This window comes from Biomphalaria glabrata, chromosome 9 (assembly GCF_947242115.1).
Source record: "Biomphalaria glabrata chromosome 9, xgBioGlab47.1, whole genome shotgun sequence".
NCBI classification, from domain to species: Eukaryota; Metazoa; Mollusca; class Gastropoda; family Planorbidae; genus Biomphalaria; species Biomphalaria glabrata.
Window position 1 is genome coordinate 41,192,229 of NC_074719.1, and position 27,711 is coordinate 41,219,939.

Sequence of the window (27,711 nt, forward strand, 5' to 3'; positions counted from 1 at the left end):
ATAAAGGCTCATAATGCACTTTGTATGTAAATATCACGCACATTTTTTTAAATGGACTTTTTATGCAGCGATTTTCGTGCAGTAGCGTAACGTCGCAACATGATCAGGTGCTAAACCAATTCCTTAAACTTTTTTAAAAAATCAGATTTTATTTATTTTTTGTTTAGTGCCCCCATCCGAATAAAAGAAGCTTATTTTTGTGCGTTTTGTCTGTTGGTCGGTCTGTCCGTCACGATTAGATTTAAAAAACTAGAACTCTAAAAGCTATTGAAAATCTGATTTACCCTTTAATGTTCCTCCCATAACATCTCAATAGTTTTAAGTATCTAAAATTGATTGTTCCGGATTTTTTTGTGCAAAACTAATCAACGCCAACAAATGTTTGTTTGCTCTTCTAACTTATATTACATTCAATTTCCATGCTTAAACGTTGCAAAAACACATTATCAATAATATGTTGTTCCGTTTTTTATGTAAATAGCATATTAATGCTAAATCATAATCTCTATACTGACTTATATTTCATTAAGTGTAAAAATGTTCCGGATATTGTTTTATAAAACATGAATTATGCCTAATGATTGTTTGAAATCGCATAAGGCTTTTAAAAAAAAGTAATTTACTAGAATTGATTACTGAAAATTACTTTTTAGACATTTAATTTTCTTGTAAAACATAACATAGAAGTTTTGTAATCGATAAAGAAAGTTCCGGATTTTGTTTCTTACAAATCGTCGCCAGAAATTTCCGAATTTATTTAAAAATCTACTAACGCCAATTAATTGTTTGAACTCCCTCTTCTAATTAATAAACAAATAATTTTCTCATTTACGAAATAATGTTTTTACGGATTTTTCTGAAAAATATTTTAACTCACTACTCTCTTACAGTACATTTAACTTTCTACCTAAAACATTAAAAAATCTAATTATCGTTAATATTATGTTCCGATTTTTAAGGAAAACAGAATCCAAACACCAAAGTAAGGTATGAAAATCTCTCCACGTGGCTGTAGTACATCTAATTTTTATACGAGACCATCCAAAAAATTTAATTAACGGTATTACATTTATCTGAAATTCTCTTTTTCTTTTACTATTTATACAAACATCCGGAACAATCTATTATATAAACTTTTCAATTGTGTTCATACCTAAAAATTATTGCGATGTTTTGAAACGTAAAATAAAGGTTAATCAATTTTTAATAACTTTTAGTTGTTTTTTTTATATCAAGATAACGGACAGACCGACTGACAGACAAAACGCAAAAACAATGCGGCTTTGATCCTTTTAAAATAAATTCTATTAGAACTCAGTGCACCAATGTCTATGAACCCTCGTTAAATATCTCGTGTAAATAAAGACATTTTTTTTTATGGTACCGGTACTAGCCTATTGTGAGGTAATGGAATTTTTTTTCTTTGACGTCATATGAATGGACTCTTTAAATGTAATGTTAAAAGAACGCACTCGGTGCACCAATGTCTATTAACCCTCGAAAAAATTGCTTGTATTAATGAAAACATATTTTAGTCTAACTAAGCCGTGTGACGTAGTGTTTTTTTTTCCTTTGACGTCACATGGAATGAATTCTTTAAATGAAATGCTAAAAGAACGCACTCGGTGCACCAATGTCTATGAACACTCGAGAAATAGCTCGTTTTGATAAAGGTGATTTTTAGTCTAGCTAGGCCTTGTGACGTAGTGTTTTTTTTTCCTTTGACGTCATATGGAATGAATTCTTTAAATGAAATGCTAAAAGAACGCACTCGGTGCACCAATGTCTATGAACACTCGATAAAAGGCTCGTAATGATGAAGGCGATTTTTATTCTAGCTAGGCCGTGTGACGTAGTGTTTTTTTTCCTTTGACGTCATATGGAATGAATTCTTTAAATGAAATGCTTAAAGAACGCACTCGGTGCACCAAAGTCTATGAACACTCGATAAATGGCTCTTATAGATGAAGGCGATTTTTAGTCTAGCTAGGCCGTGTGACGTAGTGTTTTTTTTTCCCTCTGACGTTATATGGAATTAATTCTTCAAATGAAATGAAAAAAGAACTCGGTATAGTAATGTTTATTAAGCCTCGTTATGTGACTCGCGTTTAAAAAAGGAATGATATCTTGATTTAGATCTAATCTAGATTTTTTAAACTAGATCTAGATTTTTATTACAGTATATCTAGATCTGGATTTATATTCTAATTAAAATTATTTTAGAGTCTAGATCTAGAATTTCTAGATCTAGTTTAGACTAAAATAGACTAGATTAAGATGTAGAATTTCAATTTCTAAACTTAAAGTGTAAAAAAAAAGTGTAGATTTTCATTTCCAAACGTTTTGATCAATATTGTAATGTTTTAATATACTAAAACTAATCTACTATTTTTTTATTAAATTTAAATTTACGGCAAATGAATCTTTGAAACATTATTACTTTTGACCATCGGATGGCTGCCTGGTCGTGCGGTTTTCGCGCTGGACTGTCGTTCAGATTTATGGATGGCCCAGGGTTCAAACCCTGCCCGCTCCCATCCCCCGTCGTCCTGCGGGAGGTTTGAACTAGGAAGTAATTATCTTCAACTCTGAAGGAACATCCGAAACGTGTAAAACATTTTACATCAAAATTAAATCACCTCTTGAATATTATTTGCGAATATGCAGGGATCCGACTTCGACGGGGGCCGCCTCTGAGTTTGTGTAACACAAACTCTCTTTGTAATCTTGTTTATTGATCCATTGTATGTTTTATTTTAAATCAAAGGAGCTTTTCTTTTTTTTTTTTTTTTTAAGGATTCTTTTATTTTCTTTCAATGAATTGGAAAATTCCATTTGTATCATAAATATCAATTTACAAAAGTCTGTTTAAACAATGAAGAAAATAAGTTTAATGTATGTGTGTGTGTGTGTGTGTGTGTGTTTGTATAAGTGATAACTATTAACAATTTGCATGTGTATGTATTTAATACATTGTTTATTTGCTTTCAAATTATAAAGTAAAGTAATTATAAAGTAAAGTAAAGTTCCCCTTTCAGACCTTGTGGTCTATAGGGCAGACGATGTAAAGGTCATCTGTTTCTGTAGCCTACGGTTTACGAGGGTGTCATGTGGCCAGCACAACGTCCAACCGCCTTTACTTTTCCCCAACTAACGTTAGGTACCCATTAGAGCTGGGTGGACCCAGAGGCGCCCGAAGATCCTGAAGTTAAAAATCCCAGTCTTCACCAGGATTCGAACCCCGGACCACGGTTCGGTAGCCAAGCGCTTTACCGCTCAGCCACCGCGCCTCCTTTCAAATTATAATACTAAAAATTACCTATTAATTTTTTTTTTCAACAAGAGAGACAATTAGGACTGGAAGATGCAATGTGGAAATTTCTTTTGGTTACATCCCTTTGATTAAATAAATAAATTTTCAAGACAACCCAAACAGGACATGAATTGGACTACTAAATTGTTAAAAAAAACAAACAAAAAAAAAAAAAACACTATTTCAATATGGACAAGATTGACTTATAAAATATTTTTCAACTAATAAATTTAATCTTAAAATGAGTTATATTCAAAAATGAAATAATTTTTAAGCTCTTCATACACATACTTACTTTAACTCTGTACATTTATAGAAAGCAAATGGTTTTATTATATGTACATATCCATAACTCCCCCCCCCCCCCCAGTTTTTCCAACTTGTCCAGGTAAGTGATAGAATCATAGCGTATTGGGAAAGCTAAAAGCTTGAAATTGCGCTAAACAAAAACAATCGGCAAAAAATATTTCTAATCGCACAGATTTATTGTTTTTGGTCTAGATCTATTACATTTTATATTAAATGACTGATCCAAACTAATACAACTACACTTAATATAAGCTTTTTTTTTTTTTTTTAAAGTATTTTTATGTTTTTCTTGTTAACCTAGACTGAGCCTCTCGACGTACTGGTTTTGTTTTTCCATGTTTCGGATGTTCCTTCAGAGTTGAAGATAATTACTTCCTAGTCCAAACCTCCCGAAGGATGACGGAGGATGGGAGCGGGCAGGGTTTGAACCCTCGACCATCGATAAATCTGAACGACAGTCCAGAGCGTAAACCGCACGACCAGGCAGCCATACTTATAAATTTGTGTCGTTCGGTGTGCGCGCTGGACTGCCGTGCGCGAGTCACGTTTGTCGCGTGTTCATTACCCTTCCCAATGCTCTTCTCCATCGTCCTGCGGGAGGTTTGGGCTCTAGGCAGTAGATTATCTTTAACTCTGAAGAAACATCCAAAACATGTGAAGCATTTGACATTTTTACAAACAAACCTGTCAAAATGTATTGACCCTCCCAATTTCTTTGCTACTGAAATCTACAGCACAATCACACAGAGATGTAAAAAAGTAGAAACAAAACAAGTACATCCTCCGTTTGGGACCCCTCAACTCAAGAAAACATTAAGAAACTGGAGCAGACACAAAATAGAGCAGCGAGATTCATAACAAACGAATATTCACATTTGACTAGAGTAACACCTTTAGTAAAATCACTAAATTTAGAAAGCCTTCAGGACAGAAGACTTAAAAGTAAAGTAGCAATTATACATAAAACATTGAACCATAATCTTCAAATACAAAAACAAAATTTAATAAAATACTCTGAAAGACACAAAAAATAAAGGCACATTCCTCGTCCCATATGCTAGGACAAATTTGTACAAATACTCCTTCTTCCCTAGTGCTATTAGAGCATGGAATGGGTTGCCTGAGCTAGCCAGGAAAACCAGCGACTTGGCAGAGTTTAAGTCATTGGTTGATATGCATGACCAAATGCATGACGCGTAGGACGTAATCATCTTCTTTGTTTGAAGTAACGTCTGTATTATATAAGATAAGATAAGATGTAAGTAGTTGGCCTAGTTTACAGAAACATACGAAACGTCCTTACTGACCTCCAGGAATGATAGCATTACAAACAGAATATGTATTGGTCGTCAAATATTCTTGACCTTTGTTGTGAATAGTTTTTTTTTTTTCTGTTAGTGGTCGTGTGTCATGGGGTACTCGGAGAAGCGTGCCCTGCTCTGGAGATCTTTGGGCTAAGTATATCTTTAGTATTATTGTATATTATATAAGGTATTTATAAGTAGATATAGCCTCAAATGATTTCCAGGCAGTATATTTTTACCCTGATGTTCTGCATCTTGGGGTACTCCCAAACGTGACATAATTTATAGCCTTTTCTCTGAGGGATTCAACCTGTATTGAATCATCAGATGGGCTTTACCAAACGGATGTCTATAGGTGGGATTCTATGAAGCTTGCAGGCTCATAGGTTTCCCTGAAGCCTATAGTTCATCATGACCCTTTTGCTGTTTTTTTTTTTTTTGGCTAAAAGTGGCTAGTGTCAGCCTGAAGCCTGTAACCCCAGAATGGTCAAAAGTGGTCATGTGTTGACCTGTGGCCTGTGACCTTTATTTTACTCATGTAAATGAGTAAACTCATGTGATGATAATGTAACATATGACTAGGGCTGTGTGCCATATTATTTTTGAGTATCTTTTGTTTACTTTTTGTTGTGTCGGCCTGTGAGTTGATGGCCATGTATTTACACATTTATTTTACTCATGTAAATAAACTTTGTACATATGTTTACCTGCGACTTTGTAAAGTCTTTTGTTGCATACATTAGTTTAATTGTATACCTGGAGGTTATACCTAATAACCTAGGCAGTACAAGAAGGGACCAATACACCTCTGGACGAACGTGCCAGCACACTTTTAACACTAATCTGTTGATCTAAAATACCTAAGCCTAGCTATAATTCTAATTGAGTATCTTTAGCTATACCCTCTAATAGGTAAATTAATTGATCAAAATTTTGTTATATTGAGTGGGGTGCTCTTTTAGAATCAATCCCCATTACTATGTAACATGGGGTACTCTTACAAGCAACCTCATTTCATTTGTAACAGTTATCTATAAGTGTTTACTATAGATCTGCAATGATCGTTGGTAAGTAACTTCTAATGAGGTAAGAACTACGCTTATGCAAATGCGAATCACTGCTTTTCTGGAAGAATCTGCCATTTTTACTGCACGATATGAATGTCTTCTATATTACGTATAGTTGACGTTCCACTGGTCAGTCAATTGTGCTCTGCCATAGACATAGACCTTTCTGATATTGCTATTTATAAGGAGGATAATCATCGGTTTATTTATTTGTTTGTTATGACATTGGTTAACGAGGGTGTCATCTGACTGTGACAATAGCCAATTGCTATTACCTATCCCCAATTAATATATCTGCAATGCAAAATGTTTAAACACTGTCAGGGAGAGGTATGGCGAGAATGTTAGTTTGATATGATTGTTATATCCCCTTGTTATGAATGCGAAGTGTTGCACGTGTTGTGAACTGAGTGATTAAGTCTTCATTGAATGTGCGAGAGAATGTGTTAGTCAGTAAGGTCTTGCTCCCGGTCCAGGAAGGTTGGACGTTTACTTCCTGGACTGGTATTTATGCATTTATAGTTGATGGACTGGTGTTTTGTTTATTAATATTTACTTGAGCAATATTGGATATTAAAATATTGATATATTCTTGGAGATTTGGAGTTGGAGTTGATGTGTAGGCTATCTAGTGGTAACTGTTCTTATTTGAGTAATTAAACAAGTATTGTTAAGTGTTATTGAGGATTCATACCCCCCAACGAGCCAAGTCAAGAAACACACCAACCAAGTCCAGACAAGCTTAAGAACCCTGACATCTGGAGGCTTCGTCCGGGCAGGTATCGTTGTACCTGTTACCTATCATTTGTCGCTTCGATCAGCCAAACGAGACACTACCTTGACATATTTGAGTGAATCTGTATTATTTAATACCAGTGTATTAACCAGTGTACTATTAATACAGTATTATTATTGACATCTGAGGGCCCGTCGTCCGGCCAGGTACCGTGTCTGTTGTACCTATTTTTTCGTCACCTTGAAGAAGTCATTGAACTAGCCAGAGCCTGCATTTTTTTTTTGTTCACTGGTTGACCTCTACACACGATTGTGACTGTTACACACAGAAGTTTTTGTTGACAGCTTGTGATTCAGCACGGGATGTCATCACCATTTAAAGAGGAATCACCATTAAAAGGGACATCACCATTTAATGAGACACTACTACTACTACTACTACTACTACTACTTACTTACTATTGGATTATTGGATTTTGAGACATCGCCATTTAAAGAGGAATCACCATTTAAAGGGACATCACCATTTAGAGAGACATTACTACTTACTTACTATTGGATTATTGGATTTTGAGACATCGCCATTTGAAGAGGCATCGCCATTTAAAGAGACATCGCCATTTGGAGACATCGCCATTTAAAGAGACACTACTACTACTACTTACTTACTATTGGATTATTGGATTTAGAGACATCGCCATTTAAAGAGACATCGCCATTTGGAGACATCGCCATTTAAAGAGACACTACTACTACTAGTATTCACTTACTATTGAATTATTCTACATGAATGCAATTACTCAAGTAATCGTGGTTTATCTACCTTTGCTACATTGATGTTGAATTATTATTGTACTACCTGACTAGATAATCATTTTTTTTTGTATGCACCCATTATTATTACTATTAGTATCATATCAATGTTTGAATAATTTTGTTTTGTATTTTTTTCATTCTCTAAATCTGCTGAGAGTCATAAAGCGTTTACAAGGAGGCCGAACAGCGACCTGACAGTCCAGAAGTTCTACATTCTTAAAGCAACACTGTCGTGTGGGAAGAGTTGTCATTTCTTTCCTGGCATCAGACACAGATAAGTTGAGTTTTCTTTTGTCTGTTGTATCGGGCATTCAGGGTCGAGTGTACATTGCCTTTTCAGTAGGGGAGATAAAGGGTGAATTTTTTCATTTCTTTGTTGATCCTTTTTATAATTTATTGTCTTATGTAAATTGAACAATGTTACTTGTTAACTTAACCTTTATAAATTAATTTACGCTTATTCAGTAATATTTCTTATTATTTGTGATTACCATGGACGAGTTTAAACCTAGGTCAATTGAGGTATTAATAGAACAGGCCCACATGTTTGGAATTGAGGGTGATGAACTACGAGAGTTTGTTTTAAACCAACAAAAACTAGATCTAGAAAGATTAAAAGATTTAAACCGACAAAAACTAGATCTAGAAAGATTAAAATTAGAATTAGAAAGAAAGGCAATAGAAGTGGTAAAGTTGAAAATGGAACTGGAAGTAAAACTGTCATTACAGGGAGATGTGAACTATAAAATAGAAATTGAAAATGACATATTAACTAATGAGGAACAAAATAACTGCCAGGATATTGATAATAATATAAGTGGAATAGAAGATAATGAAGAAATTGAGAATGTCTTATCAAGTAAGGAACTAAATGATTGTAATTATACTGTTATGATATCAGTGAGATAGAAAAGGGAAAAGTAATTGAAAATGTGTTAACCAATATGGAACTAAAGGATTGTAATTATATTATTAATGATATGAGAGAGATTGAAGATAAGGAAGTATTAATTGAAAATGTCTTAACTACTGAGGAACTTTTTGATATTAATGAGATAGAAATTGGAGAAGTAATAGAAAATGTCTTAACTACTGAGGAACTTATTGATAAGGAACTTATTGATTGTCAATTTATTGACAATAATATTATTCATGTTCTGAGACCATTTCACAGAGTACACAAACCATTAAGGAGATTAAACCTAACAAAAGGAGTTTATCAAGTTGTTGGTACTGGTAAAGTAAAACCAGACCCCAATTGGCTACAAATGTTTTTGTACCTAAAAATCCCCAGAAGACGAAAAAAAAGTCTTAAAGAAGTTTGTCAAGTTGTTGTTGGGGGTAAAGTTAAACCAGACCCCAATAGGCTACAAATGTTTTTGTACCTAAAACTTCCAAGAAAAAGAAAAAAGAAATCTTGACGTAGTGTTTCCCCTCTCCCTGTTGCTGAGAAGGGGATGTCCACGAGGGTCACCTGAATTCCCGAGTGCGACTTGGCAATAGAGAAAATTCAGCATTGTCTGTTTTCATGTATTTTAATTATTTTGTTGTACCAAATCTTAATAGTTATTGTGTTTATCTAAACAGTACATCCGAAATAGCTTGCTGTGTGTTGCACCAAGTAGATGGCTTCCTTCCGGTAAAGTGCAGAGAGCTGATACATAGAGAGTAGCATTACTTCATTAGTAGCGTGAGTGTCCAACGCCTAGACAGATACCTTTGATACCCAGGAGGATGCATAATTCAGTTTGACCACAGACCATTGTCTACTAGCAGATACACTGTCAAGACTTAGCACAGTTGTATTAGTTATAATTGTTAGAATTCATTTTTTCCCAATACAATGTGAAACGTGCCTTTAACTATTAGAGACGGTATCTTGTCATATATTATTGCTATACATAGGAGTTGATCTTTTCTTGTATGTTTGCTGTTTTACATATTAAATATTAACGTGGAAAGGACTAGGCTTGCCGACTTCAAATTGTAATTTAATTCTCCATGCCACTATTTGTTTTTCTCTTTTATTCTTTTCTCTCTTTCCCTTTGTTGTAAATAGCGGGACATATTTTTTTTGTTAGGTTAATAAGGGCTATTTCACTTTCATGTACATTATATACATTTGTGTGTAGATATATATGTTTATATATATGTATATAAGTATGTGTATGACACACTGTGTGTATGTATGTATATTTATGTATATATTTGAATGACTGTTATCTAATAACAGTCATATCGTGAGAGGGGGTATGTCAGGGAGAGGTATGGCGAGAATGTTAGTTTGATATGATTGTTATATCCCCTTGTTATGAATGCGAAGTGTTGCACGTGTTGTGAACTGAGTGATTAAGTCTTCGTTGAATGTGCGAGAGAATGTGTTAGTCAGTAAGGTCTTGCTCCCGGTCCAGGAAGGTTGGACGTTTACTTCCTGGACTGGTATTTATGCATTTATAGTTGATGGACTGGTGTTTTGTTTATTAATATTTACTTGAGCAATATTGGATATTAAAATATTGATATATTCTTGGAGATTTGGAGTTGGAGTTGATGTGTAGGCTATCTAGTGGTAACTGTTCTTATTTGAGTAATTAAACAAGTATTGTTAAGTGTTATTGAGGATTCATACCCCCCAACGAGCCAAGTCAAGAAACACACCAACCAAGAGAGACAAGCAGCAAGCAGCAGTACATATATATATATAATTAAGACATCTGACAAACACATTAGCTTAAAGAGTTTCAATTCCTCACACTTTTCGTTACGTATAAATAAGGTGGAGGGCTAAATCTAAGTTTAAAGTAATTAGGTTTCAAAAACAGCAAGATGACATATAGGACATTGAAACAACACGATAATTTTTTGTTCCAAAGTTAAACACACTTAACATAATAATAAATATTAATACATCAAAAAAAAAAAAAAAAAGAAAAAAAAAAAAAAATACTTAATTTTAGATTTTTTTAAAAAATATGCTATATTTATGGAAAACTCCATTTTAAGACAATGAGGCTTTCTTATATAAGGCATTCTCTATCTTATTATTGGAAAATATTCACAAGTCTTAGGTGACTATCAATGTGGTTTCAGACCCTATAAAAAAAAGAAAAATTACCTAACATAAATCATACAATTTTAATTGGGCTACCGAATTTCGGCTTATGTTAACATTCAAAAGGAATGTTCAACCTTCAGTTTCTTCTCATCCTGATCATCTTGTTCCATGTCATCGGCTTCTCTCCTGCCCCCAGCTTGCCTTCTAATTTGATCCGCCTCTGGTTTTAAGTTCAATTTTTCAGCATTGAAAACCACACTCTGCAATTTCAAAACGAAAAGGATTACACAAAATCAAAGTTCTTATATGATTCTTGGAAGATGGTTATGCTTTGTTTAAAAAAACTGTGCTTACTGGCCTGGACATTCAACGAGGTATGCAAAAGGGTGGGGTGGTCAAAAAGTTTGTAGTTAGGAATGAACTCTCTCTATAGAGGATGTCGAAATATTATGGGAAGTTATTGTAATGCTGGCTGTTTCTCTGAATTTCAAACGATTAAAAAGTGGGGTTGTGAGGGAGACATTTGTATATATTATGTTGATATATGTTTATGTTGATATATGTTTATGTAGATTTGTCTATGTTGATATATGTTTATGTTTTTGTTGGTATATGTTTTTGTTCATGCTGATATATGTTTATGTTAATATGTTAAATTTTACGTTGATATATGTTTATGTTGATATATGTTTATAACGATATATGTTAATGTTGATATATGTTTATGTTTTTGTAGGTATACGTTTATGTTTATGTTGATATATGTTTATAACGATATATGTTAATGTTGATATATGATAATGTTAATGTTTATGTTGATATATATTTATGTTGATTTATGTTTTATTGATATATTTGTATGTCCTGTTGTCAAGTTCCACAAGGTTATTACCTCTGAAGTGTTAATGATTTTAAGCGCCTCATTAATTACAAAATGCGTTCAATGTCACGCGAGTGAAATAGCCTCTAACAACCAGTATAACTCTTGTTCATCACATGTGGCTCAGATATTGAGTCCGGCAGACCTGTTATCACTAACTGAAGAAGGAAGAAAGGTAAGCAACTGGCGCCTAAATCAGTAAACTTCGGGCAGGAGGGACTCGTTAGACTTGTTTGGCTAGGAGAAAGAAAAACTCTCCTTTCAAACCTCCGCAGGCTTGTGGCTATATCCATAAACGGGAAAGACTTCGGTACACAAGCCAGAGAAAATGTTTCGCTTCTGAATTGCAGTAGACTCACAGGATCTTAACATAAATAAACGTCATTGAATGTAATCTTGTGTTCGATTGTATGTTATCAACGATAAACAACTGTTATTGTAGGGCCTGTTATATAAGAATCACAATAATATTCTTGACGGTCTCTTTAACACTGTCCATTGGCGAGTTTCTGCCTTTTAGGTAAAGGTAATCTTCTTATGATATTAAGCGCCTCGAATATGTCTGCGAGATCAGTTGTCACTCTCTTCTTGGTTGATATAAAAAAAAAGGTTGTCACTATTTTAGATAACCTTCCATATTCATTTAATCTCTGAGCATTAGGTTATGACATTTTTATATTTCGGCTGTTCTTATGTTCTGAAATAGTAGTACAGCGGTGCCGATTATTATTGCAGTTTTTTTTTTGTCGATAAAGAGTAAATCTTGTCCATTAAGATCAAACGTTATGTCAATCAAAATAGCTGTATCACAGAATAGTAGATAATTGGTTGACCTAATAACCTCTTGTGGTAAGTATTTGTAGCTTGAGGGAGTATTTCAACCAATCAGATCATGTGTCAAGGCATGTTGTTGTATTTAGTTTCATAACTTGATTAGATCCACCAAGAGTGATCACCTTCCTGACATTGTTATACATAACTATTTAATTTGACTTCAATAAAAGCTTTTTTTTTTTTGTTATTATTATATTGCTTCTTTTACGTAGGTACGTACGTGACCACCAGATGGACACAAAAGACAGACCAAAAGAATACCCAACTACTTACGTCTTTTAAGGACTACTAAAATGTTTTCTAAAGCATTTTTAATACATTCGTTTACGAAAGCTGCCAAGCCGAGTTGAGATAGGCCTATATTCATTCATGAATCTCGTACTAAAAAATTATTGAATTAATTCTTTACTTTATAATCTCATTCATTTAACAAAGCTATCGCTCTTTTCGTTTTTAATAGCTATGAATGTATCGGCTTCGGGTAATCCCATTTTCACAAAACTAATTTTATTTTCGTAATTTTATTTTCGTAGAGAAAGAGAACAAACTTGAAAGGATCATTAGCTAAGTTTAACATACATCTAAATCCAATCCACTAGATAAGTAGACACAAACTTATACCCTCAGGCCGCGGGTAATGTCAGGCTAGTATATATGCAGTATGGTGTGTATGGATATAACATGTTTTAGAGAGATAATTAAGTTGAAAATTTGTGAAAACCTGCCTTGGTCATTGAGCCGTTAACAATTCCGTTCACTTCTATGCTAGTTCTGTCCCCAATATGTCCTGTGAAACATAGATCTTCAGTTGATCCATTTCTATATAACGAATTTTTGAATTAGAGTTGGTTGTAGTTAAATATTTAATATTTATAAAATTATAGCATGCAACATTGTCAAATGTGCAGGAAATATTATGGATATAGATGTAAATGAAATACATGCACCCATTATTATGGTGAACACTAAAAAACAACAACAAAGTAACATATTAAATAAAAGTAGTATTTTTGGTAAGATATAATTACTGAAGATACTCAACACTGCATGGGCGTAGCCAGGATTTTTTTTCGGGGGGGGTTTTGGGGGGGGGTGAATTTTTTTCTCCCCCCCCCCGACCCCCCCCCCGGGAAAAAAATTATATGTGTGTGTGTGTGTGTGTGTGTGTGTACATAATCTTTATTACATTCTGACCCTTCATTCTTTCGGAAGACGTTTATTGTGCCCTAGAATAGGTTCTTCCATGAGTTAGTGAAAAAATTGTAGATTCCCCGACATTAATAGCAAAGGGGTCTGGGGGAGCGCTAGGAGCTCCCCCAGCGCGGGGCAAAGCCCCGCCGCCAAGCACTATTTCTGATATTGAAAACCAACAAAATGCATATTCTGAGGTATCTACAGTCCATTTTAATGCTATTAAAAAGTTTTATTTCAAAAACCTAATGTGCTATTCTTACTGACTTAGACCCTCCCACGCCGTTCGGAGCATTTGACGTCAAGCAGTTTCCATAAAAATCTGTCACTGGTAATGTCTGAAGCCTCTTCCCACCTACCATGAGGACCTCCATGAATGAGTGGCGTCAAGTTGTACTAGGATATCATTGCAACTCTTCTTATGCGTAATTCATTTTGTCGGAGAACATGTCCCGCAAACCTCATGCGTCGTTCTCTCACAATCTTACTAAGGGGTCGACTCCCAGTTCGGCATAGGATTTCCTTGATTTAGATCCGACCTCTATAACTGACTCCTGAAATCTGTCTTAGCCATCTTTGTTGAGCTATATTTAGTGTTTTTCGATTTCGGTAGATGACTATTCACTGCAGTTTATTAATGAAGCCCTGCCACGGGTAAAAATGTGTAACCTCTCTTGAATACGCTCTTGGAATTAAGTGACTGTAGTTTGCTTTAGATTTTATATCGAAAAGAGAAGTTTTATCGTCAAAATCTTTTGGGGGTTTTCCACCTGAAAATGCTCTGTAGGGGGATCTTAGAATCAAAACCATCTGGAGGGGTTTTAAACTTTAAAAAAAAAAGCCATCTGTAGAAGAAACTCAAAACCCCCGATTGGCTTGGCTACGCTCAAATAATTTTAGTGTGTAATTTGCTTTTTTTTTATATTGAAGATGTATTTTTAGCACCAAACCCCTCTGAATGGGGGTTTAAACTCAAAACCCCGTTCGGCAACGCTCATAGCATTTTGAGTGCGTAATTTGCTTTTTTTCTTACACTGAAGATGGCGGGGTTTTAAACTCAAAACCCCTTTGACTACGCTCATAGATTTTAGAGTGAGTAATTTTCTTTTATTTATATTGAAGAGGTACTTTTTAGCTTCAAACTCCACTGGAGGGGAGTTTAAACTCAAAACCCCATAGACTACACTCATAACATTTTTAGTGTATATTTTGCTTTTTTTATTATTAAAAAGAGGTATTTTTTACCTTCAAACCCCGCTGAAGTGGGGTTTAAACTCAAAACTGAGTCATTTAGCTACGCTCATAACATTTTGAGTGCGTAATTAGCTTTTTTTTTATATTGAAGAGGGGTTTATCGTAAATTTTTGAGGGGGTTTTAAAATCAAAATCTTCCTTAACTGTGCTCTTGGAATTAGGGGATTTTCGTTTGCATTTTTTTTTTGTTTTGTTTTATAGAAGAGGGGGAGTTAACTGCAAAAACCCCAGGTAGGGGGTTTAAAACTCAAAACCCCTGGTAGGGGGTTTTATACTCGAACCGCTCTGGTAGGTGTTTTAAACTCGAACCCCCCTGGTAGGGGGTTTTAAACTCGAACCCCCCTGGTAGGGGGTTTTAAACTCGAACCCCCCTGGTAGGGGGTTTTAAACTCGAACCCCCCTGGTAGGGGGTTTTAAACTCAAAACCCCTTTGTTGTGCTAGGGCAAGTGATGGTTTAGTATTAAAATCTCACCTAAAATAAACAAAATCAAAGCAAAAAATCAGTCACTAAATCCCGACTCCCCCCCCCCAAGGGGGGGGGATTTCATTTCGGGGGGGGGTTTGAACCCCAAGAACCCCCCCCCTGGCTACGCCCATGCAACACTGTATTTTAATTTGATTAGGAACTGACATTTTTCCTAACTTACTGAGGTGTGGTTTCATTCAAAGCTCCCACGATGTCTAGAATCTCTAGAAGTTCACTCCCTTTAACATTCCAATCCATGCCATTGACCACGATCGACTGAAAGGTAAAAATAAAAAGATATGCAAAATACAAAGGTTACGTGCCATTGTATCAATTAGTGTGGACCAGTCATGTTTTTATTTTTTAATACATTTTTCTTTTGCTGTTAGTTTTATTTCTAATAAGAGTACTTGTCATAAAAAAATAAATAAGGATCGACAAAGTAATGCTTCTTCTTGCCTAGTGCCATTAGAACATGGAATGGGTTGCCTGAGCAATGTTTTAAGTCATTGGTTAACAGATGTATAACGCGTAGGACGTAATCATCTTGTTTTTAATTGAAGCATAGTCTCTTCTTATATCTCTCTACCTCTCTCTCCTTCTATCTCTACATCTCTTTCTACTTCTCTCTCTCTCTCAAACTCTCACTCTTTACTCTCTCCTTATATGTCTCTCCCTCTATCTCATAATATCTCTATCTCACTTTCTCCTACTCTCTCTCATTCTCACTCTTTACTCTCTTCTTATATCTCTCTACCTCTCTCTCTCTCTCTCTTCTTCTATCTCTTCTTCTCTTTATTCTTCTCTCTCTTTCTAAGTCTCTTTCTAGACTCTTTATCTCTCTACCTCTCTCTCCTTCTATTTCTACTTCTCTTTCTCCTTTTCTCTCTCACTCAAACTCTCACTCTTTACTCTCTCCTTATGTGTCTACCTCTCTCTCCCTTTATCTCTACCTCTCTTCGTCCTTCTCCCTCTCTAACTCTCACTCTTTACTCTCTTCTTATATCTCTCTACCTCTCTCTCTCTTCTTCTATCTCTTCTTCTCTTTATTCTTCTCTCTCTTTCTAATTCTCTTTCTTGACTCTCTTTTTATATCTCTCTACTCTTTCTCCTTCTCTGTTTGGTTTTGATTGGAATTTTTGTTTGTTTTGTTTCGATGCTGTTTCTTATAGGAGGGAAGTAGCTTCCATTTGAGAGAGAAGTTACACTCTGCAGTTATCAAAGCCAGAGTAAAGCTTTGTTATCTCTATATTCTATGGATATTGACTTACTTGTGTTAAATGGGCTTTCATTAAACCATTAACGGTAACGGTCTGTGTGTGACTGTTTGATTCTTGCGAGTTGGATCGATTAGAACCAATTTTTCCGGCATTTGACCTGTAATTAAAAAAAGTATTCATCTTTTGCATGGAAATCTTTAATTCTATGCTACATCTTAATTACATAATATAATTTACGAACAATTTTGGTTTGTGTCTTTTTAGCGGCCCCCGTAAGGGGAAAAAGCCGCTATTAGGTTTGTGCAAAATGTCCGTCTGTCCGTCTGTCCGTCTGTCCGTCTGTCACACTCAGATCTCGAAAACTAGAAGAGATATGAAAAATATTATTTCATCATTAAATCCGGCTTGAAAAGTTTAGGTGCAACGGCTACTTTTGGTTTTCTAAAAGCAAACCGTTTAATTTATAAAATTAATTATGCAAGCGATTTTTTCATAAAAATACACCAATTCTAAAACAATTACGTAAATGTAAGGGAGGCAATGTTACAATATGCTAACAAAGATGGACAATTTTTGTGTATTTTCAGTATCACTAAGTCAAATATATTTTTAAAATGTACAGGAAATGTTTACAACAAATACAAATAATAGTTAAAGACGTTTTTTCTGGTCAACTAGCTGCTAAAATTAAAAGAAAACATTTCTGTTTGTTTATAAAGGCTCATAATGCACTTTGTATGTAAATATCACGCACATTTTTTTAAATGGACTTTTTATGCAGCGATTTTCGTGCAGTAGCGTAACGTCGCAACATGATCAGGTGCTAAACCAATTCCTTAAACTTTTTTAAAAAATCAGATTTTATTTATTTTTTGTTTAGTGCCCCCATCCGAATAAAAGAAGCTTATTTTTGTGCGTTTTGTCTGTTGGTCGGTCTGTCCGTCACGATTAGATTTAAAAAACTAGAACTCTAAAAGCTATTGAAAATCTGATTTACCCTTTAATGTTCCTCCCATAACATCTCAATAGTTTTAAGTATCTAAAATTGATTGTTCCGGATTTTTTTGTGCAAAACTAATCAACGCCAACAAATGTTTGTTTGCTCTTCTAACTTATATTACATTCAATTTCCATGCTTAAACGTTGCAAAAACACATTATCAATAATATGTTGTTCCGTTTTTTATGTAAATAGCATATTAATGCTAAATCATAATCTCTATACTGACTTATATTTCATTAAGTGTAAAAATGTTCCGGATATTGTTTTATAAAACATGAATTATGCCTAATGATTGTTTGAAATCGCATAAGGCTTTTAAAAAAAAGTAATTTACTAGAATTGATTACTGAAAATTACTTTTTAGACATTTAATTTTCTTGTAAAACATAACATAGAAGTTTTGTAATCGATAAAGAAAGTTCCGGATTTTGTTTCTTACAAATCGTCGCCAGAAATTTCCGAATTTATTTAAAAATCTACTAACGCCAAATAATTGTTTGAACTCCCTCTTCTAATTAATAAACAAATAATCTTCTCATTTACGAAATAGTGTTTTTACGGATTTTTATGAAAAATATTTTAACTCACTACTCTCTTACAGTACATTTAACTTTCTACCTAAAACATTAAAAAATCTAATTATCGTTAATATTATGTTCCGATTTTTAAGGAAAACAGAATCCAAACACCAAAGTAAGGTATGAAAATCTCTCCACGTGGCTGTAGTACATCTAATTTTTATACGAGACCATCCAAAAAATTTAATTAACGGTATTACATTTATCTGAAATTCTCTTTTTCTTTTACTATTTATACAAACATCCGGAACAATCTATTATATAAACTTTTCAATTGTGTTCATACCTAAAAATTATTGCGATGTTTTGAAACGTAAAATAAAGGTTAATCAATTTTTAATAACTTTTAGTTGTTTTTTTTTATATCAAGATAACGGACAGACCGACTGACAGACAAAACGCAAAAACAATGTGGCTTTGATCCTTTTAAAATAATATCTATTAGAACTCAGTGCACCAATGTCTATGAACTATCGTTAAATATCTCGTGTAAATATAGACATTTTTTTTTATGGTACCGGTACTAGCCTATTGTGAGGTAATGGAATTTTTTTTCTTTGACGTCATATGAATGGACTCTTTAAATGTAATGTTAAAAGAACGCACTCGGTGCACCAATGTCTATTAACCCTCGAAAAAATTGCTTGTATTAATGAAAACATATTTTAGTCTAACTAAGCCGTGTGACGTAGTGTTTTTTTTTTCCTTTGACGTCACATGGAATGAATTCTTTAAATGAAATGCTAAAAGAACGCACTCGGTGCACCAATGTCTATGAACACTCGAGAAATGGCTCGTGTTGATAAAGGTGATTTTTAGTCTAGCTAGGCCTTGTGACGTAGTGTTTTTTTTTCCTTTGACGTCATATGGAATGAATTCTTTAAATGAAATGCTAAAAGAACGCACTCGGTGCACCAAAGTCAATAAACACTCGGATAAATGGCTCGTAATGATGAAGGCGATTTTTAGTCTAGCTAGGCCGTGTGACGTAGTATTTTTTTTCCCTCTGACGTTATATGGAATTAATTCTTCAAATGAAATGAAAAAAGAACTCGGTATAGTAATGTTTATTAAGCCTCGTTATGTGACTCGCGTTTAAAAAAGGAATGATATCTTGATTTAGATCTAATCTAGATTTTTAAAACTAGATCTAGATTTTTATTACAGTATATCTAGATCTGGATTTATATTCTAATTAAAATTATTTTAGAGTCTAGATCTAGAATTTCTAGATCTAGTTTAGACTAAAATAGACTAGATTAAGATGTAGAATTTCAATTTCTAAACTTAAAGTGTAAAAAAAAATTTTCATTTCCAAACGTTTTGATCAATATTGTAATGTTTTAATATACTAAAACTAATCTACTATTTTTTTATTAAATTTAAATTTACGGCAAATGAATCTTTGAAACATTATTACTTTTGACCATCGGATGGCTGCCTGGTCGAGCGGTTTGCGCGCTGGACTGTCGTTCAGATTTATGGATGGCCCAGGGTTCAAACCCTGCCCGCTCCCATCCCCCGTCGTCCTGCGGGAGGTTTGGACTAGGAAGTAATTATCTTCAACTCTGAAGGAACATCCGAAACGTGTAAAACATTTTACATCAAAATTAAATCACCTCTTGAATATTATTTGCGAATATGCAGATCCGACAGGGATCCGACTTCGACGGGGGCCGCCTCTGAGTTTGTGTAACACAAACTCTCTTTGTAATCTTGTTATCTTATCAATTACAGATGATATTTCAAAATAGAAGATGGTTACGTCCGACGCATATCATGTGTCAATTTAGTCATACATATTGATCAGTGACTTAAACTTTGCCAATTCGTTGGTTTTTCTGGCTGATTCAAGCAACCCATTTCAAGCACGAGGGAAGATGGAGTATTCAAACAAGTTTGTTCTAGCATATTTAAGCTAGAAATTATCCTATATCTTTGTGTTATGGCGATCCTTAACAAAACACTTTTACTCATGATTCAACGCTAGAGATCAATCTATCTGCAGACTTTTACCATACATATTTGTGAGTTGATGTCAAAACACGAAACTCCAACAGGATACAATTGACAAGACAAATGTATATGAACATAGTCTTTTTCCCGCCTAGTTTATATTCAACAACTACTCCTGGAAATTAAGAAGATATATATCCTTACTCAAACCTTAAATGCTATTTAAACAAAAACAGAAATCGAAGTTACAAGAAGATTAGTAATTTATGAGATTTATTTACATGGGTTCATCTTAGATACAAAATGAAACATCCAATAAAAGTAATATTTCTTCAATGCCTAACCATCAAAAGAATGATACCACACATTATAGAAACAAAAGGCTATATTTAACTTTATTAATTCTTTTTAACCTCTTTCAATCTACCAATATTAACTCTAGGCCTCATTTCTTTATGCTAATCAAGATAGAGATACACATGTATTAAAGATTAAATTGAACACATGATGGTGAGATGTTAACCTTTGTCAAAATCTGCTAATCAAAGTTGCCAATAATAGGCCAAAAATAAAATAAATAGATTCTCTGTTAAGGATTCTCAACTCAAGAAAACATCAAGAAACTGGAACAGACACAAAATAGAGCAGTGAGATTCATTACCAACGAATATTCACATTTCACTACAGTAATACTTTCGTACAATCACATAATTTATTATAATACTCAGAAAGACACAAAGATAAAGACATATCTTCCATTCCATATGCTAGGACAAATTTTTACTAATGCTCCTTCTTCCCTAGTGCTATTAGAGCATGGAATGGGTTGCCTGATCTAGCCAGGAAAACCAGTGACTTGGTAGAATTTAGGTCATTGGTTAACATACATGATTAGATGCATGACGTGTATTATATAACATAAGATTGATCAACCTGGATTTTGTACATTATCTGTTAGAAAAAGGAACACCTCTTTCTACAAATACTCACCACATTAGGTTCTCGTGTGAACCAATTAAGTATTTAACTGGGAAAGAGCTATTTTCGTGTAATAAGATTGCGATTTTGAATGATTAGATTTACTCTTTATGGACAAACAATCAGTATATCTCATAGACATCGCTAGACTATCACTATCTAACAATATAAGAAAGCTGAAAGTCAAAAGGAAATTCTAAATATGAGCTTAGAGATTAAGCAATACGGACGTTAAGTGGAATAGCAATATACCCTGCTGTTATATCAGCTTGACACCTTACGTAGCAGAATTATTTGATGCCTTAAACATTCCTACGACGAGAGCGGTACTGCTGCAGACCTGCCACATCATCAGAAAATATTTCCGTTATGGGGACAACAATGAATTATGTTTCCCTTTAAATAATCTCGACCCTGGCAGTGCCAGAGAATATGAATTAGTTCATCTAAAATAATAACAATAGTAAATATAATAATTATAATAACATTACTGGATACTTACATCTTTATGGGTTGAAAACAAGGTTAGAACAAACTGGTAAAATCTACGTATATATAATCTGTTAATTGGATGACTAGAGTGGCGGCTGGAATGAGAAATATCTTTTAAACATTTGCATTTTCACAGGACTTCTCAGTCACATGAACAAATGAAATGTTAACATATAAAAAAAATAGATTTAATGACGATAAGACAAAAATTATTCGAGTGGGATATAAGGCCGTCAGACAATGCTTGAAGAGCTGGACAGGTTCACGTACCTTGGCAGCATCATAACAAATGATGGAGATGCCTACCATGATGTAGCGTGCCGAATAGAAAAGGCAGGGAGCATTTTCCAAAGGCTGCAGCCTATTTGGACTAGCCAAGCCATTGGACTTGAAACAAAAATACACCTTCTCAACACAATCGCCATTCCAACTGCTATATATGCATGTGAGAAATTGAGAAAAGACTAAATGTGGCTCAACAGAGATGGCTGAGACGGATTTTGGGAGTCAGTTACACAGATCGGGTCTCAAACAAGGAAATCCTATGCCGAACTGGGAGTCGAACACTTAGTAAGGTTGTGACAGAGCGTCGCATGTTCTACGACAAAATGAATTACGCACACCAAGAGTAGCGATAACATGGAAGCCAATACGAGGAAAGAGCAAACAGGGACGACCTCGTAATACTTGGCGACACACCTTTATGGAGGTCCTCAGAACAGTGGACACCAGGTGGGAGGAGGCTTCAGATATTGCCAATGAAAGATTTTTATGGAGACAGCTTGCCGCCCAATGCGCCGAACGGCGGGGGAGGACCTAACTCTAAGTAAGTAAATAATGACGTTATTGGAGACAGTTTTAATATTTGAAAAATAGTCTATTAGCCATTAATCTTTTAAAAAGATTTATTGCATTTCAAGTGATGAATAATTCATTATGTTTAAGATTGCCAGGGGCGGACTGGGTGTCTAAATTGGCTTTTCTATACAATCCAGCCCATAAATTGTATATTAAACAATGGGCATCTAGAGCACTTGTCCTCAAAACTATTATGCTAAGTTTGATAATGTATGTATAACTGCACGCATGTATGCAGTGAGCTCTATATACATATTTATAAGAAATATACATGTATCTCTAAGTGTGACTATGTCCTAAAACGATGGCTGCCTGGTCGTGCGGTTTGCGCGCTAGACTGTCGTTCGGATTTATCGACGGTCGAGGGAGGTTTGGACTAGGAAGTAAACTATCTTCAACTCTGAAGGAACATCCGAAACATGTAAAACAAACAAACGATAAAGCCAACTAGTAGCACTGTCTACCGATGTAAGCTATTTATGCATTATTTCGGAAATGTATTAGAGTTAAATTAGTATTACCATGTAGTCTGTAAAAGATTTCTTTTTTTACCACGACACCCAGATCATCACTTTTATAAGAGAATATTGTAAAACCATTTACAATTTTATACGTGTCATATAGTGGCGTTCCTTCGCCCCTTTGGGTCCAGCCCACCCGGCATTAGACCGGGTATTAGCCCGAATGCCCACATAGCCAGTTCGCCCCTAAAGATTGCCAATTACAGATGTGAAGCTCGGTGCTGAAACAAATGATGTTTAAAAACATGAAACAAAATGAACGACAGCACCAGGGACAAGGTTTGTTAAGGAGAGAAAGTAGTGAATTAAATGCGACGAAAAAAAAAGGGGGGGGACTGTCGGCTCTATTGGAGTTGTTGGGGAACACGGATGTGACGAGGTGAGGAGCGGAGCTAGGTCGGGCATGTGACTATTAGGGTGGTAATTTGCATATGGGTGAATGACTCTGGACCAGACAAAAGTTTTATTTGAACATTGTCTAGATGTTAAGTTCGCGTAGTGCGTTCTCGCAAGGCGGTGTTATCCTTTCCAGGGTCACTGGTTGGGGCACCGTCAGCGAAGTACATTTTGTTTAATATTGTTATAAACCTGGTGGTGGCACAGATGGGGGTAGTGGTGTGAGTGTAGTCAGCCGACGCAAATCGCCCCAGGCCAATGCTAGACGAGCGGTCAACCGTGACGAGTTACGACGATCGGCCGAGACGAGTTAACAACATGAAGGTTCGAGTAGGATCGGCGTCGTGAACAGAGCTCAGGAGCGTCCCAGAATGGTCGAGTCCGGTTCTAGAAGGCCAGTAGGGACCCTATTTAAAGAGCGGAGGTGTCGCAGTCAAGATGGTTCAGAAAGCAGGTTCACGACAGGAGTTCAGAACACGGTCGACTACAGCACAGTTCAACAGTGTGGTTCTGTACGGAGCATTACGACGGTTCAGTGCGGAGTACTGTCAAGTACAGTTGAGACGAACGGCGTCTTGATCTTGGTCTGTGATCGAGTCCGACACAACGAGCCCAAGTGTGTGAAGTCAGTCCCGAACTGTTGAACCCAGTGCAAGCCCGGAACGAGACGGAGAGGCCAGTGCAAGACTTGATACGGCGGAACGGTGTTATCGGAGAGATATTTGTTATCGCAGAGCTATTTGTACTGTTCTACGTGCTGCCAATTGTACAGTATTGGCTGTTATTTATGGACATTAAACCTTTACGTTATTTTGGAGCCCTGACTTGTCAAGTTCTTTAAGTTGGTGGTGTATGGTGCAGTTTGCAGAGAGCCTGGATAGTGAGATTCGTAACAACTGGTGTTAGAAGTGGGATCGGATCGGAACGGATAGGAACGGATCTACTATGGCTCGTCTGAAACTGCTGTACGAACTCGAATTGAAAGAACTGAAGCGAGAGCTACGTGATCGAGGGCTGAAGACAAGTGGAAACAAAGAAACCTTACAAGCACGCCTCCGGGAAGACATAATGGAAGAAGAGGAAGATCCAGACACGTATCTTTTTCAAGTAGAACCAGATATGGAGGAGCTCTTGAGCTCAATGCTAGGAAACATCAATTCCAAGATAGATGCCATGGACACCAAGGTAGATGCCAAGATAGATGTCATTGTCTCGGGAATCAAAACCGAGTTAGTGGCTTTGAACCAACGCATACCTGCTGTGGAGGAGAGAATCACCAATACTGATGTTTGTCCAGATGATAAAACCAGTGAGAGGAGCCTTGGTGGTGATCATGAGAACCCATTGAAACCTGACGAAACCGTTGAGAGACATATGCAAGTCGAGAGATACCAGCCAGGTCCGGACCTAACAGACGTTGGTCCAGCTGCCAAGACTGGAGATGAAAGTCCTGATGGTGGTAAAGAGAATCAAAGGAAGCTTGACGTTGAAGTTGATGGACATTCGCACGATGAAAGTCATCGACCAGGTCTGAAACCAACAGGCGATTGGCCCGATACTGATACGAGAGAGAGAGGTCCTGATGGTGGGGAAGAAAGCCGAATGGAGCCTGAAGCCGAAGACGAGGGACCTTTGCACGAGGAGTGTTACCAACCTGCCCCACAAGCATGCCCTCCAGACAAGGCTGAGGATGATGATCTGTCCCACAATTCCCCCCTGTCCTGTGGATTTGAAGCCCATCCCAGTCCTTCTTCGCAAAGCCCTATGAAGCCACCTCTTTGGTCAACAATCTTGGTAATCCCTGCCCTTACATCCTATACCTCTCCATGTGTCAAGTGGCTGCCCTCAGTACCAAACGACAAGAGAGCGATGCAACCACAACGTCACTGCAACAAGAGGACGATCAACTGGAGGAAAAGAAGAAGGCGGCGTTTGCGTAGTCCAACGTGCATGGTGATTCTACCAAGAAATAACTGCAGCCACATGAAAACCAACTGGCGGAGAAGAAGAAGAAGGCGACTTTTGCTGAGTGCAATATGGATGACCATGCGATCACGAGGTCGATACAACCAGATGAAGGCTAACTGGAGGAGAAGAAAACGTTTTCTGAGTTCCACGTGGATGGCGATGAAAGCACGACGGCGAGGCAACCAGGTCAAGGCAAACTGGAGGAGAAGAAGGAAGCGACCATTGCTGACTGCAACATGGATGGCCCCATTAAGCTCAAGACGCAAGCCAACTGCCACCGATCGACCCCCACCTACAGCGATGAAATTTCACAGCCAATGTCATGAGGTTGAATCTGCCCGGGACGGACAGATCTAAGGAGGGGGCAGTGTTATAAACCTGGTGGTGGCACAGATGGGGGTAGTGGTGTGAGTGTAGTCAGCCGACGCAAATCGCCCCAGGCCAGTGCTAGACGAGCGGTCAACCGTGACGAGTTACGACGATCGGCCGAGACGAGTTAACAACATGAAGGTTCGAGTAGGATCGGCGTCGTGAACAGAGCTCAGGAGCGTCCCAGAATGGTCGAGCGACGTTCTGTCCGGTTCTAGAAGGCCAGTAGGGACCCTATTTAAAGAGCGGAGGTGTCGCAGTCAAGATGGTTCAGAAAGCGGGTTCACGACAGGAGTTCAGAACACGGTCGACTACAGCACAGTTCAACAGTGTGGTTCTGTGCGGAGCATTACGACGGTTCAGTGCGGAGTACTGTCAAGTACAGTTGAGACGAACGGCGTCTTGATCTTGGTCTGTGATCGAGTCCGACACAACGAGCCCAAGTGTGTGAAGTCAGTCCCGAACTGTTGAACCCAGTGCAAGCCCGGAACGAGACGGAGAGGCCAGTGCAAGACTTGATACGGCGGAACGGTGTTATCGGAGAGATATTTGTTATCGCAGAGCTATTTGTACTGTTCTACGTGCTGCCAATTGTACAGTATTGGCTGTTATTTATGGACATTAAACCTTTACGTTATTTTGGAGCCCTGACTTGTCAAGTTCTTTAAGTTGGTGGTGTATGGTGCAGTTTGCAGAGAGCCTGGATAGTGAGATTCGTAACAATATGTTTGTATTATCATTTAAGAATGTCAATTTCGGGTTCTAAGACATATTACAGCGCCCGAGCACTGAAAAGTGTAATCTCATTTGATTCCCTGCATTTCTTGTGAGCTGAAATATTCATTGAAATTATGTTTTGAGACGAGACAGTAGTGTACCTTAGTGATAGCGGTCATTTGATTGTTATTACCTGTACCTGTCCTACTAGTTAGATTTCAATATTTTAGTTTCTCTTGTTAACCTATACGACGTTTATTTCTGTATTAATTTTTGGTCTACTCTTCTATTTTTTTTTTTGTGTTAATAAACTCTTTTTGTATTGTTTGTAACTGAAAATTTGTTAAGTCCATTTGTATAAATCAGTAAAACACTTGACTTAGAAACCGAGGTCCTGGGTTCCTAACTTGGTGAAGACAAACTTTTTTACCTGGATCTTTAGGCGCCTCTCCAAAACTTGATCAATACCCAAGGAACCAGAAAGTACCACTCGACAAGTATGAGATCACAAGCTTCTAAAGTGACTTAAGCCGCTTAAAGAGACTTGCGCAGAGTTGCTGTTGAGTCTAAAGTTTTAATCCTAGAAAACAAAACTAATCCAACTAAATAATTTAAACTGTTAAGCACTTATACTGTACTTATCATCAAGACCTAAATCTATATTACATCATGTTTAAACATTTAATATACAATTATGGAACTCTTATTTTAAAAGTGCGCCTTGTTGTACCTACTAAGTTAGTGATGTGTCGATCAAGCATGTTCAATATATTGTCATGCATCTTAAAAGGGAATTCCCTAATAGTAGCGTATTTCTTAACAAACCTAAAAAAAAACCTTTATAATATTGTAGATTTTCATGAAAAGGCTTGTTTTCGAGTCCGAAGATCAGTGAGGAACGCAATATTTTCCTTGGCTGCGCAGCCCCAGCTCTGACCTAGATATTTTGCCATAACTAGGTCAAGCATAACTATAGTCCGCAGTTGGTCGATTTAGATTTTCTTTTCACCGTCTGCGTCTGTCCTCGGCAGCGGATTTTTTTTTTGCTCTCAAATTAGTATTTCCCGGCCTTTAAAAATAACCTCCAGCTGTCTCATTATCAGGTGCTTTCTTCTTTGTCAGCTAAGGCAAGTTGGCGTCTAAGCTGGTCTTTGAAGCGTCTCTGTGGGGCGCCTCTGTTACGTCGAAAACCTTTTAGCTCATAAAAAAGACTTCCTTTGGCATGCGATCTCCCCCATACGGCATACGTGCCATGCGTGCCCTGCCCAGCGTAACTGTCGGACCATAAGAAGTCCCTATATCTTGTCCATAGCGGCGTTCGCAAGGACATCGATATTTGTTGTGCGGCCACCGTATGTCCATGATGGAGCGCAAGCATCTTTGGTGAAAGCGCTTAAGTAGTCTTAGTTGTTTTCTGTTTGGTGTCCATGT

At 36.5% G+C, this 27,711-nt stretch overlaps 1 protein-coding gene and 1 long non-coding RNA gene across 3 annotated transcripts; one reads left to right on the top strand and one right to left on the bottom strand.

Moving 5' to 3' along the window:
* Positions 1–6,745: 6,745 nt before the first annotated feature.
* LOC106050870 (uncharacterized) lies at positions 6,746–10,076 on the top strand. The gene is made up of 2 exons (XR_008779929.1): positions 6,746–8,403; positions 9,132–10,076. It is a non-coding gene; the product is annotated as an uncharacterized LOC106050870 (long non-coding RNA).
* Positions 10,077–10,502: 426 nt separating this feature from the next.
* LOC106065076 (uncharacterized) lies at positions 10,503–27,022 on the bottom strand. 2 transcript variants are annotated; one of them, XM_056042238.1, is made up of 6 exons: positions 26,711–27,022; positions 21,462–21,546; positions 16,497–16,602; positions 15,407–15,501; positions 13,039–13,132; positions 10,503–10,859 (listed from the first exon to the last, which is right to left on the bottom strand). In XM_056042238.1, coding segments are annotated over exons 2-6 (441 nt in total). In that variant the 5' UTR covers positions 21,464–21,546; positions 26,711–27,022; the 3' UTR covers positions 10,503–10,715. The 2 variants fall into 2 exon arrangements, with proteins under 2 accessions (XP_055898213.1, XP_055898214.1); XM_056042239.1 differs by having other exon boundaries at positions 26,947–27,010.
* Between the last annotated feature and the right edge of the window lie 689 nt (positions 27,023–27,711).